Below are 14,281 nucleotides of genomic sequence, written 5' to 3'. Positions count from 1 at the left end.
TAGTCCTCATTGTGTTTCATTTATTGCTCTAGGACAGGCAAACCTATAACTTCTCCATACGCAACACATACAGCCATAGAGACATAGCTTCAGAGTGAGTGAGTGAGTTTAGTTTTACGCTGCACTCCAGCTGTACGGGGTATACCTTTACATTGATTCTTTCCTTAAAATACAGTGTAATGTATGTATATGAAATAAAACTAAGAAACATTATCTTTGAATCTTTTATTAACAAAAACACTATTTCGATAAACGTAAGTGTGGCATTTTTAGGTTGTGATTGCAATCGAAATTTCGCATTGACGTGGAAAGGCAGAAACTTTGAAGCTGCGTGGCTGATATACATCAAGTGAAATATTGTGTGAAATACGAATTTTAATTATCATATTGTAATTTATAAAGTCAGCACTACACGTGGAACTGTACTAGTATAGGACAAGCATCACTAAAAGCGATTTATGAAGATACTCATTTTTCAGCCGTGGGTTCAGATATAATCGAAAACAAATCAAAAAAGAATTGTTGCAGTCACGTGTACAAGGACTTGGACATAAAGCCTACGGCTTCAACTGTAGCAGCGCTGTAGCACTTGTTATATGTAAAGATGAGAAAACACATCCTCGAGTCCAAATGTCGGTTTCAGAAACATATTCACTGTTTTCATTTTAATACGTATTCATTAGGGTGTGCATGAATAAGAGGGAAATCCCAAACCCTTTTGAATCTTTGCCTGAAACCATTAACGAGACATACATATACCAAACTCAAACCTGAGAAATGATTTCAAATAATATTTAAAACAGCTGAATATTTTATACAGATTAATCAACAAACAAACCAGCATGTACATTTGTATATGTGCGGTATCCCCTACGACAAAACTTAAACCCGTAACGGTAAAGTTTGAAATAACATTTAAATACCTTATCATGTTGAAAACACAACAAACGAGCTCACAAAATATTGTGCCTCAACAAAATCTAATTATCACAGTATATAATACTTACAACACAACCATACACAAGTGCAGTGTCAATGGCAAAACCTAAACATGTCCACACGCACAATACTCAACAATATTAATGACGAAAGAGGGTATCATATATACTGATACTCCTTAAATGAATCTAGGTAGATCACAAACGGTGTTTCATACGCTGTGTATCAGGTTTGGGTTTAAGTATCATGCGCGTTGGGGTGTCAGATTGAATGAGTTGGTATGGTATCACACTGCCATTAACAATAGTCCAGCAATATCACACCAGGGGACACCATACATGGGCTACACATATTGTACACATGTGGGGAATAGAACCAAGGGACACCATACATTGGCTACACATATTGTACCCATGTGGGGAATAGAACCAGGGGACACCATACATGGGCTACACATATTGTACCCATGTGGGGAATAGAACCAAGGGACACCATACATTGGCTACACATATTGTACCCATGTGGAGAATTGAACCCTGGCGTGACGAGCGAACGCTTTAACCACTAGACTACCCCACCGCCCTTGGAGTGTCAACTGATTCTGACGAGTGTTGTAAGCTTTGTAAAACAAAAAAAACACATAAATCTACACTGCTGTTCCCAATGAAGTCAATAAAATATTTGTTCAATATATTGAAATATACAAAGGGAACAGCCAGATCGTCACGGTGTTTTATGGTTCTAAAAAGCGCGAGTAAGCTTGGTCAATATTGATTGGTATTGATACGTATACACAATAGTTTTGTTCTTTAAAAGGTCCTTGAAAATATGTCTCAGCTGACAAATATATTAACTACAAGCACAAATCAAACACGTATGCTCCAAATAACCGTTTCAACAAAACAATTTCTTTTACTTGATCTTTCCATAGAACATCACAGTGATATACATCTGAACAATCTGATATACATATGATATACATCGTCATACGTAGGCGATTACAAAACTCAATATACCATGTCAAGAATAGAAACCTATTATGTCAGTCGCACAGTGTTTCCAATTGCATGAATATTTGTATTCTCTTATGTCAAAGTTAAAAAAGCAAACAGTAATAAAATTAAATTTTACATGACTAAGGAGGGAAAGAAAACCATCTCTCTCATTTTTTGATATTATGTTATATTTTGAATTGGAAATATTTTCAGTTATCGATATAATCTTTAAAAACTGAATATCATCAGTGAGAACGTGAAGAATAATTCAACATGTTTTCGCATAATGAACAATTACTGATGGGTATCTTTGACACATCATCTTTGAAAATCAATAAATTTTGTGTTCTTAGCACAAATTTTCATTTGAAACTAGTTAGACGTCATGTGCTTGCAGATTCGTTTCTCGTCCCCGTTTTTAATTTAACCAACTTATTTTAGCGCAAAATTCACCCGCGACCTTTCACAAAGTGTTACAAAATTGGGATATGATTGTATAGGCCTAATCAAATTTAACGGCAGTTTTAATATTCTCAAGAAGACGGGTGTAACTTCTCACAGTTCTGAGCAACACTGATCTACGTCACAGAAAAACACCCTTTAAGTGTTGCTTCTATAAACGAAATCAAGCTTACCTTCTACAAATGCTCACGTCAAACACAAAAGACTGTTTTCCACTTGCATTTCAAACAACTTACTAGTATGATATCCCTTTCTCGAAATCTTATAACATTTACTGACACAAAGACATGTTTTCCTATGTTGTGAGTGCTGCGAGCGGGTTAAACGCTGGATGTCACTCTTTTTGTTTCTTGTCCTCATTTCTTTCTCGTGACATTATTCAGTTAGGGTACCTTGGGTCGTATCTTCATCTCGGCTTGTTTCAGGGAATAAAACTCAGACTCCTTCCACGTGTACCACACGACGCCGTCGGCATATTTGGAGTACCACGCCGTGCGGAAGACGCCGTTCAAATTACTGGAGTAACAGCTATTGAACCACCATCCGCCTTTGTTGTCCGCCGCACAGTGCCGGGTATGGAGGTCGTTGTCCACGTCCTCTGTGCTGAAGGCCATGTTGTCATGGAAATTCAGCGAGTCACCTGCGTCTCCCCGGTAACCGTTGACATGGAGACGGAAATGGTTGGCCTCATCCTCGACGGCAAAGACGCTGTACTCAGCATAAGCCTTGTTCCCTTCCCAGTCCCAGATGTCCACCCTGAGGATGTACTGCTTCTGCTTGGTGAGAAAGTGGAGTAGCTCGTTGCCGATGTAGAACTCGCCGTAGGGGTTGCCGAAGCCGTGTTTGTATTCCAGCCAACGTCTGTTGAAGTTGAGAAGCCCGTCTATACGACGCTGTAGGACAAGGTAGCCAGTCTTGTTGACCATTTCACAGTACACAGCTGTCATCAGTCGGGCGCCCTTCGCGTGGATCTTATACAGTCCACTCGTTCGGAACCCAGATTGGTAAATTTCATGGCAATCTGAGGACACAGAAAACAGAAGTTCTTTAGAAACACGAATCAAGATGTTGTTTGTTTATTGTTTAGTGCCTCACTCCAAATAAATGTTTCAACTATATAATGGCGGTCTGTAAATAATCGATTCTAGACCAGACAATCCCGTGATTGACATCATGAGTATGAAGCTTCGCAAATGGGATACTTTGACGTGCATTAACCAAGTCCATGAACCTGACCAACCAACCCCGTTAGTCGCCGCTTGTGGCAAGCATAGGTTGCTGAAGACCAATTCTAACCTGGGTCTTTATGGGCTGCAAACAAAGAAACCATCGGATAAGAGTGCTAGTCAACTGAGATAAGGGTTGTATAACCTGGAACGTTGATGGACCCTATGAAGGTATGTTGCTGAGAAACAAGCTCCAGAATAAGATTCGAACAATCATGGAATCCTTAAACATCCAAGGTGCACAACTCTCCACTCCTTTAACTTCGACAACTGTTGAACTCATAGTTCAACCAACCATTACAAAAAAAATTAAGCACAGTCTCACGAAACGTTACAAGATGAAGCCCTGAGTTGATTCCCACAGAAATCTAGTAATTACGAATAATTTAAATATGTGTTTGAGTGAAATTTGGATAAGGCACAGCCAAGTGCAAAATCATCTAAATCAAATCTTCTTTCCAGATCCAAGGGCAAATATACACAAATAATTATATTGCCGTGGATTGTAAAAGTCGTCATTATCTGTTGGCAGAGCAGATGCTACTTAATAGCTTCCAAGTCACTGAAAGCTGATAAATTGGTTCTGTCGGCTACATAAACACTGAAAGTATTTTCGCAATTCACGTAAAAGAGCACTAATCTTAGTATTATTATTTCCCGAACGTTGTGCCGGACACACGTCTGAGTCCGGCTACACCCGATCGAATGGTGACTCTATATAATCACTAACAATCGAGAAACCGACTGTTTCAAACAATCAGTTGCCTTTAACACACAGACAGAAACAATATATGTTATTAGTCAGCTGATGTCCACTTGATGTTGGATCAGAAGCACATACTTTTCGTTCACTTCCAAAGCTTAACTTCAGTGCATGGTCAGCGAAAAGCACATTGCCTGAAGCAGATTTCTCGTTTATTATCATTAGACGTGCCAGATCAGCCCTTAATTTGACGTCTTATTTTAGAAGTTGTAATTAAGCTCTTGTCGAAGTTGCAGAACCTTAAAAATCGATGACAATGCAGTTCCCGATTGTTTTAACGCTGTAATCTAGCGCGGAAGATCATGGCACTCTCTGATTAACCAAGACGGATGACTGCTCCGGCACCGTCGGTTTTAACTGTACACTATCGGTGATTGTATCGCAGCTCCCGACAGGAATGCATATGGAAAACATAAAAGATTCATAGGCAATTACCAGTGGTGTTTTGTGCATTAACGAACGTTGGAAGTGGTTTTGACATTTCAAACTTTCCAATATCTCTATTTTTCAGGCGTAAAGGTTTCTATTCATAATATATATAATGTGATGCTTGTATTAGATCCAGACGATTACAAATGGGTTTTTTAATTGACAAAAAATCATCCATTGTACATATTTATGAAGCTTGTGAGTGTGTGATGGTGAACTGAACATGCGAAATTGAATGTGGGAAACATGTACATAGTGTTGTGTTTTTTTAAACCAACTCTATCGGGACAACTTGATATATACTGAAAAGCAAAAGAAACGCAACTCTAGCTTCTTGTGAAGTTTTTAAATAGAAGACCTAAACATGGACGCTTAGATTTATGAGACTTCATTTTTGTCGAAAGTTGCTTTTCTTTTACTGTTCAGCATTACATAATTTGAAGACAATAAGTTATTATTATCAACAATTTTTGATCATTCTTGTTCACGAAACGTATACACTCTATTGACAGTAACAAACTAATAAAGTATGGTGTTGCTGCAGATATATACAATCGAAAGATATCGGCTCATCATGGATTCTCTTTTATCCATTGAAAACTAACTATTTCTACATTTGAAATAATATTATGGGAACGAATATGGAAAAAAAACACGAAGTGCAAGTGTCCCTATATTTATACTGGGATATTCAGAATTCAAAATAGATATATATGTAACCGGGATGTGAATGGCTATAGTGACGACCAGACACTGATTACGGGTTGTGGGATCTATATCTTTATTGACAGACACCCCTGTGCGTGACACTGGGGTGTAGGAAAGCCACGTCTCCCAAGATGAATAGACGGCTGCTTAGATCTGAGATGTTGTTGTGCCTGTTGCTCTGAAATGCGGTCGAACTGAAATGACGTGTAATGGCTGACATGCAAGCAGTATTTTGTGTTTTTAAAAGAACCAATCGACACAAGGGTCAAACAAAATCAAAGGGCACAACACAAGCGATGACACAATCTCTTGACACCCCTTATACCTGCAATGGACTAGGCAAGATCTAAAAATAACCATAGTCTAACACTTAAAAAGGATACTACTTGAGTTAAAACTATAGACAATGACAACTTCAAACGAACGAAATCTTACATGACTTCATACCTGCCACATATACTCATGGAAATTAATAAGGGAACATGTGGAAGTACAAGTGTTCCTTCATCTATTTCCAGAATTTCATACACAGTGCAATACACACCTTGAGAAGAAACCTGGGAAAAACAAAAGAACACTTGGACTTACATGTGTTCCCTTGCTTTTCTTCCAGTAGTATACATGTATATATAGTATTCCCAGAAATTATTGAGAATCATGTTGCGTCATGTAACTCATTACGTTTATTAACTTCTGGCGTTTTACTTACATAAACATGTTAAAACATCATCCTTTTACAGTCTCAGTCTTGTTTTAGTACTTTGTTAGACCTCCTCGCTCAGCAATGCATGCCTGAATACGCCTAGGCACACTACCCATCAAAGTTTGTAGGTAATCGTGTGACAGGGTATCCCAATATTGGACCACCTCGGCCCACATATCTTCAATATTTCTCAGTCCCTTTTGGTTTATTCTGTCCTTCATGACTCCCCACACATTCTCAATTCGGTTTAGGTCTGGGCTGTAGCTGGGCCAGTCTAAAACTTGAACATTTACGCCCGACAACCACTGTTTTGTGTAGCGCGCACTGTGTTTTGAGTCATTATCATGCTGGAAAATCCAATCATCTTCATACTATGTTTGTGCTGTCGGAAGAAGGTGACCATTTAGAATGTCAATGTATCTTTCTTTTGTCAAGTTTCCTGTGAAAACACACAATGGCGTCACTCCGCGAGCCGATATGCCACCCCACATGTGAAACTTCGAGCTATGTTTTGGTCGCTGGTAGATAGGTTTGACAGTATCTTTGGTCCAAATTTTCACACAATTAGGGAACAGCCAAACAGAACTTTCACCCGAAAAGAAAACATTATCCCAATCTTGATTTTCATGAGCCCGACACCAGTTTAAACGTTTTTCCTTTTGTGCATCTTTCATCAACGGCGAGGGAATTCCACGTTTTTTCACCCAATTAAGTCTCTGTAATTCCTGCCTAACTGTTTCATTGCATACCTGAGGACTTCCTCTGCTAATCATTTCATTTCTGATGTTCTCAACACTTTTCAATTTGCCCCTACTCACAATCTGCCCAAGTCTTCGGCGATCCACAACACTGAATTTCCTAGGCCGACCTGCCCCTGCTTTGTGCTCTATCCCGGTTCCTGTTTGAATATTCTTCAAAGTTCTGTATACTGTAGACAGAGGAATACCATGTCTACAAGCTAACACTTTAGGATCAGCCTCACCCCTTTCAAAATCATCTAGAATGAGCTTTCTTTTCTCTCTTGCTGTAAATTCTGTCATGTCAACACAGGAAGCCGTCTGCTCAGACAAGGGAGATAACTCTTGACGTAATGAGCTGCCTTCTAAGCCTTCAAGAGTTGTCTCCCTTATTTAGTATGCTTAGTGCATAGTGAAAGCCCTTTCCAATCTTAGCATCATTAGAAAAAAAACAAAGATTTTCTCAATAATTTCTGGGAACACTGTACAACGAAACCACGTTATACCGGAAAGCATTATCCGGGGTATGAATTGACTGGGGTAAACAAATGTACTCTGTATGTGAGAGAATGAGTATGTTTTTACGAAGGTTTTTGCAATACTCCAACAATGTCGTGGCAAGGGACAAAAGAATGAGCTTCACACAATGTAACCATGTGGAAATCGAACACGGTTCTTCGGCGTGAAGGAACGCGTTAACAGCTGGGCTACCTCCGTCCCTACTGTGCGTGTAAAACAAGCGTCCCTTGCTTTAATATCCAAAAACCAGTGAAGGTCCGGGGTAGTACAGGCCTTCAGCACCTCATGCTTGCCATAAAAGGCGACTATGCTTGTCATAAGAGGCGACTAACGGGATCGATTTTTTACAGCCCGCCGCCATACAGCCGATATAGTGCTGAGTGTGGCGCAAAACAAAACTCACTTACTCACTCACTCAGTATTCAGATTCAACAGGATCCAACGTATCAAGTTTTAACTCTATAGGTTGATTAGTGTAGTGAGCGAGGGAGTACGCCGCTTTCAGCAATATTCTCATAGTATTACGTCTGGAATGGGCTTCACAAATTGTACTCGGGCCTTCGGTGTGACGAGCCAATGCTTTAACTACTGAGCTACCCCACCGCCCTTATTAGAGTACTATCCCGATGTTATGACACATCTGGAAATTCAGCTGGCCAATGAAGCAACTGGTTTGATATACAGACATCTATTCTGCTTCTGTCCACCCAGCAACTTCATCATTATCGGGATGTGTATGGTTTTAAGCCACGTTTAGCAATATTCTAGCCTGCGATACAGACCCTAAAACAATTATATCCCCACTATATCTCACGACAGCTGATATCCTAGGTGGCAGTGTTAGAAAGCCGGACTGAAGCCAGTGATCAGTGCCCCTTTAACATCAATTCTACTTGCGTCAGGTATAGTGATTCTCTTTTTATCGCATGGGCTGGAGGAAGAGTAGGGAGGAGATTGTTGATGGTCATGACACGTGCCTAGCAACTGCACGTGTAGCGCCCTCTGTCGGATCTTACAGCGCTGTAACTATTAGAATCCGTCACGATGCCATATGAATGATTACACCGCCGTCAGCCAATTCCAAAGAGAGCTGGTGAGAATAGATTCCCCACTATGGCGTCCGTTCTATACCTCCTTCAGGCGGTCGTGGCGCGTCTGTGGCCCATCCACTTCCCCACCCACGGGGGTAATGGCTAATTGTGTCCGAAAGAACATGTGTGGGGATAATGGGGACGGTATCATATCGTTATGTGTGGAGTGAGTGAGTGAGTGAGTGAGTACGTAAGTGGGCAAGTGAGTGCGTGAGTTTTTTGTTCACATATTTTCATATCATGGTGGCCATATCTATGTGAGTGGGTGGGTGGGTGAGTGAGGGAGGGAGGGAGGGAGCGAGCGAGAGAGCGAGTGAACAGCTTTAACAGATTGCTACTGACTCCCGAATTGACAATTGAGCCTCTCGAGGTTCAACTTAATGTAATAGTGTAGTATTCAATTATCGATCATAAAACGCTTAAACTGAGAACGGATAGAGAGCTGCCACGTTCCCAGTTGACTGGATTAACTTGGCATTGCGCACAATGAAGAAAAGTAACTCATGAGTAGGTGAGTGAGTTGGGTTTTATGCCGCTATAAAACAATTCCAGCATTACGACCTGCAGTCTGTTAAACCAGAGATCTATTATATGGTCTCTGGTTAAACGTGGGAGAAAAGCACTAAAGCGCTGGTCTCCGACACAACAAAGGGAAGCAACTCTTCCTAGTGAACTGTTAGCACCATTCCCTGACAAAGAGTCACAGCGTTAGATACGGTGATCGTACGTCTTTCAACAGTACATCTCTGTCAGAACGTTAGACCGTCTCTATAAAGCTATTCATTACGGACGTAAAAAATGAATTGCGATTCTAACAATATCGTCTGTCAGTGATAGGCCCCGAAACATGCGAAAGCAAATAATCAAAATCTGTTTTCTAAATCTGCCTGGACTCTCGCTTCCAGAGCGATCTTTTGGAAGCCCTTGTAAGCCTTTGCGTCTTGACGACCTTTTGATGGCGAAGACTTTTATCACCGGAACGGGTATAGTTTGACAGATTTTGAGTTAATCTTGGATTCAAACTCATGTTTCTCTCAATATCCATATATTATCTGCGGATCACAGTTCTCGATCAGTCATTTGTGACGTGAGGAGAGTAAAAACGGAATTTATCGTCGCACAGAATTATTTCAGTGAAATAGCGACGTGTCATAGTAATGGATGGTGTCGCTTTCAGAATCAAATACTGAAAAAGTTTATGAGTTTCTCTGACATTTCTCGTGAAAATCAATATTTTGTTTAATTTCTTTACATAATACCGATGTATAAAACTGAAGTGAGTGAAACTGGTTTGATGCCACTTTGAATAATATTCTGGTTATATCGTGGCGTGTCATCTTGACGCAGACGCTAAAAATGAAGTGACGCCGAACTAGTTAACCCACGTTAGTGGAAACACAGTCAGGATATGTTTGGGATTTGAACCACGATCTGACAAGCCTGAGTAAGTGAATTTAGTTTTCCACCGCTTTTAGCAATATTCCAGCGATGTTAGGGTAGAGGACACCACAGTCCAAGTAAACGTATCCTCAGTACTTTTCGTTACACTCCACTACTGACTCAGTGGTGTAAAACGAAATACACTGAGACTAAGTTTACTTAGACAGGGGGACACCAGGAAAAGACTTCATATATTGTATCCATGTGGGTTATCGAACCTGGGTCTGCAGCGTGAGTAGCGAACGCTTTCACTACTGTGCTACCGTCCCGCCCTTGACTGAAACACCTCAGGGTCACATCTACAAATAGCGACATTTTGTGCCCATCCTAACAGGCCGGCTTCTCCCTTGACAGGTAATTTTAGAAAACGCTTAATAGATCAATAAGAACAACGCGTATTGCAGACTCATCTTGAATAACATATTTACCCAGAACACGTAAAAATGAAGCGGCCACCACTGCTGAAATTTATGATTTTATTGATGGCCTTTTGTAAACATTTCTGAGAAACAGCAGCATGCCCGTTGTCATGTCACGACATACGTTAGACGGAGGATGTCCATTAAATGTTAATGTCAGTAGGTGTTGACGCGTTCGTCTAAAAAGCAAGTAACAATGGGACACACGCCTATCCTTTATTCAGACTGTCTGCCTATCCCATTTTCTGACTATGTCCGCGCTGTGGGTTAACGGGTTAACGTCACGTGATGCTTATGTACAGCTAGCACCGATTGGCAAGGACGTGGTGGAGCTTAACACGTCTTAAATCTTAAACCAGCCAGACAAATGCAGACATGTATTATTGGTTTCCTAAGGGTGGAAGATTGGACACCAGTTTACATTATACACAACATTGTCGTCTTACACCTATATTCAAGTTTCCCATAGCAGTCGTATCTTGATAGTCGTACCCCATTCCGGAAACCAAAACTTCTCGGAATCACCCCTCAAACAGAGTTTCCGAAATCACTGGGCCACATATCAATTACGACAAATGGTTTACGACTTTCAAATTAGAACTCTCGATTTCCAATCTAAATCTAATGAGAAGAGTAACCTTACAGAAATCTTTGCTTGAAATAACATACGTTTGACATGAACATGTATGTAATTTCCTTGTCCCCACTCCCAGCCTCATCTCCGCTCAGCACTGAATTCTGAATGCCCACATAAATGTCGGCACTGCTCTATATTAAACAGCGAATACAGAATTTGTTGATTTGATCCCAAATGGAAAGACCTGGAAAGGAATTACTTAAATATTACGTGGTGTAAATTTCCGTTTGAATCCCCTCCGGATATGGTGTAAATGTTTTACTGATGCAAATGTATACAAGTGAGTAAACACGTGCACACGACATGTACAGTGGCGTAAGTACATGTACACATGTACATAGTCACACAGTACGGTACACACACGTTTGTTTATCTCCACTCTCCACTAGCGCATCCACACACAGCAGACTAACAGATATAAACACCTACAAACTTCATTGATGCATATCGACTTCAACGTTTCCACCACAAACACACATACACACACAGGCACGCGCACACCTCACAGTTCACGGTCACAGACCACAGAACCATAGCAAGACATCCTAACTATACCCACTAACATAATATACACGCATATAGACGCGCGTGAGCACACATACACACAGACAGACCACGACCACTTCACGCAGAAACAGTCGGGCGCACACCCACACACAACCATAGCACGACGCCCCAACGAGCGCGCGCGCACACACAACCGTAACACGACACCCCAACACCCGACACCTACACGCGCACACAGACGCGCACACAACACAAACACAAACACACCAACATTCGCCACTTTCACATACATACACAAACAGATGCGCGCGCGCGCACACACACACACACACACACACACACACACACACACACGATCACACACAATCACACCCCAACAATCGCCACTTACACATACACACACACACAAACAGACACGCACACGCACACACATACACACACGCAACCATAACAAGACTATCTATCAAGACCCACTATCACATACCTACACGCACACACAAACGCGCCCACACAAACACGACACACGCACGCGCACGCACGCACACACATATCGGCATTCCCACACACATCCACACCCTGTCTATCCACATTGTTCAAGACACATAGTCTAACTTCCCTGATACATGGATAATCGAAACTGAGTCAGGTATGGGAGTCAAACACTTTATTGTATTTTCTGCTCCCCGTCTGGTTACAAGAATTAGCGGTACTTTCAACTACAACAAAATGATCGCATACGGCGCTGAGTTAGTCCAGTCCATATATGTCCCTTTAATGGATCTCTCTCCGTCATGATACAATAATGAAGAGAAGGATGGATATTGTAAAGGTTGTTTGTGAGGCAATATCGTGCATGGTATCAAGTTGCAATCAAATGGCTTTAGTCGTACGCCCTACTTTACCTACCCGACTTACATTCCTTTTAAAATATTAACTGGGATTTGACATTGTTGTTGAAATTTGAGCGCGATTTGTGTTTAAACCATGGGCTTATTCAGCTTCAAAATCCAAAATACATTGTGTTCCCCTGTTAGTGGGTGTGGTGGGGTAGCCTAGTGGTTCGATTCGGGTCCGAATCGGGTTCGATTCTCCATATGGGTACAATGTGACAATTTCAGAACAGAAGGGTAAGTTTAATTTCACGCCACACTGAGCAATATTCGAGCTATATGACGTCGGTCTGTCAATAATGAAGTCTGAGCCAGACGATCTAGTGATCAACAGCATGAGCATCGATCTGCTCAACTGGGAACCGATGACAGGTGCCAACCAAGTCAACATGCATGGGTAACTGAAGATCAGTTCTAACCCGGATATTCACGGTTCGAGTTTTTAAAGAGAGAGAAAAGCAAACTGAGAGAATCAATGGTGTGTGGGTATTTTCAAATTCGTCAATTCCCGAAAATACGTATATGAATTTTCATGCTAGAGGAGACCATCTTCAGCAAGGACAATGTCAAACAAAAAGTCCCATCAGTGGGTCAAACTTTGAAAACTAACTTTTCTTACACCAACTTTTCACTGCTATTCTCTTCAATGACATGCTATACAAAACGATGCATGGGAACATTTCTACGACTACAGTGATACTAAAACGTTGAGAGAAATCTGGAACAGTAATAATTTACCTCTTGGGACAACTTCGTCGGTACTAGGGAGGTTAGATTCCAGTCTTTCTCGTGTAACTTCGGTCTCTCCTCCACGCCTCTCCTCTCGTCTCAGAGACTCGAGTTTCTCGCGGAATCTCGTACTATCGAGCTGCAGCTCGTGAAGATCCTTTTGTACCCGGATGTTACTTGTATGTAAAGTTGCTATTTCGTTTCTCATTTCATTCGATTCAGACTTTATATCACTTTGTTCATCTTTTATTCGTTTCAGGTCGCTCTTCAGACCCGACATTTCACTTTGTACCTGGTTTGAGTTTTGTGGGAACCTCCAGTCCCGACCCTCAACAGCCTGGATTTCTCCCGATAAAGACCGCATCTTTTGCCGTAAGGACGAGGTATCGTTTTTCAGGTTATTCTGTCCGTGTTTCAACTGCAAATTTTCCCCTCTTATGTCATCCAGCTCTCGTTTCATCAACAGCCATTCTGCCTTGAGGTCACCGACACTATTTTTCATCATACCAATAAAATCTTTACTTATTGATCGATGGCCCTTCCTCGCCGAATCGTTTCTCGGTTCCCGACCACGAGCTTTTAAGCTAAAATAATCCATCTCAAGATCGTCAACTTTGCGATTCATGTCCTCCATATCCCTCCTCAAAATATTTACCTCAGCCGATAGATGGTTGTGTTTCATCTTGGCCTGCATGTCATCAAGTTTCATCTGTAGGAGCTCAGATTCCAGATGCGACGTAGAATTGTCGTACTTTCTCATCTCGTGGATCACATTTCGTTGAATCCGTGAAACCTGCGCTTCGGCGTAATTGGTAAAGTTCGAAAACTGAACCTGTAAATCCTTCACCTGTCGTAGTATATCCTCATCCGGGTGCCAAACGCTGAACGTGTAGGCACATCCGTTCTTATCAAAGATGGCCGACACAGCACTTCCGCCGATAGAAACTAACGCAAAAACACACGTAACTAACATTATGAAAAGAGATCGTAAACTGTCTAGCATCTCCACCAAATGTGATAAACCCGTCTGTAATACATCCCACTGATAGCGGAGAATCAGGGCTCCCTTGCCGGGGTGTTGTACTAT

General features: G+C 41.4%; 1 protein-coding gene across 1 annotated transcript; it reads right to left on the bottom strand.

Moving 5' to 3' along the window:
* Nucleotides 1–2,779: 2,779 nt before the first annotated feature.
* LOC137276976 (angiopoietin-related protein 7-like) lies at nt 2,780–14,197 on the bottom strand. The gene is made up of 2 exons (XM_067808628.1): nt 13,204–14,197; nt 2,780–3,417 (listed from the first exon to the last, which is right to left on the bottom strand). The coding sequence occupies exons 1-2, from the start codon at nt 14,195–14,197 to the stop codon at nt 2,780–2,782; spliced, it is 1,632 nt and encodes a 543-aa protein (XP_067664729.1).
* Nucleotides 14,198–14,281: the final 84 nt, after the last annotated feature.

Source organism: Haliotis asinina, chromosome 3 (genome assembly GCF_037392515.1).
Source record: "Haliotis asinina isolate JCU_RB_2024 chromosome 3, JCU_Hal_asi_v2, whole genome shotgun sequence".
Lineage (NCBI taxonomy): Eukaryota > Metazoa > Mollusca > Gastropoda > Lepetellida > Haliotidae > Haliotis > Haliotis asinina.
This window is presented reverse-complemented; position numbering and strand designations above follow the sequence as displayed.

What these genes read in the sequence shown, in the direction of transcription:
- LOC137276976 (XM_067808628.1), bottom strand. Translation starts at nt 14,197, where the DNA reads ATGCTAGACAGTTTACGATCTCTTTTCATAATGTTAGTTACGTGTGTT. An exon ending in CGACGAAGTTGTCCCAAGAG is followed by an intron (nt 3,418 to 13,203) that starts GTAAATTATTAC and finishes CTGTGTCCTCAG; the next exon opens with ATTGCCATGAAATTTACCAA.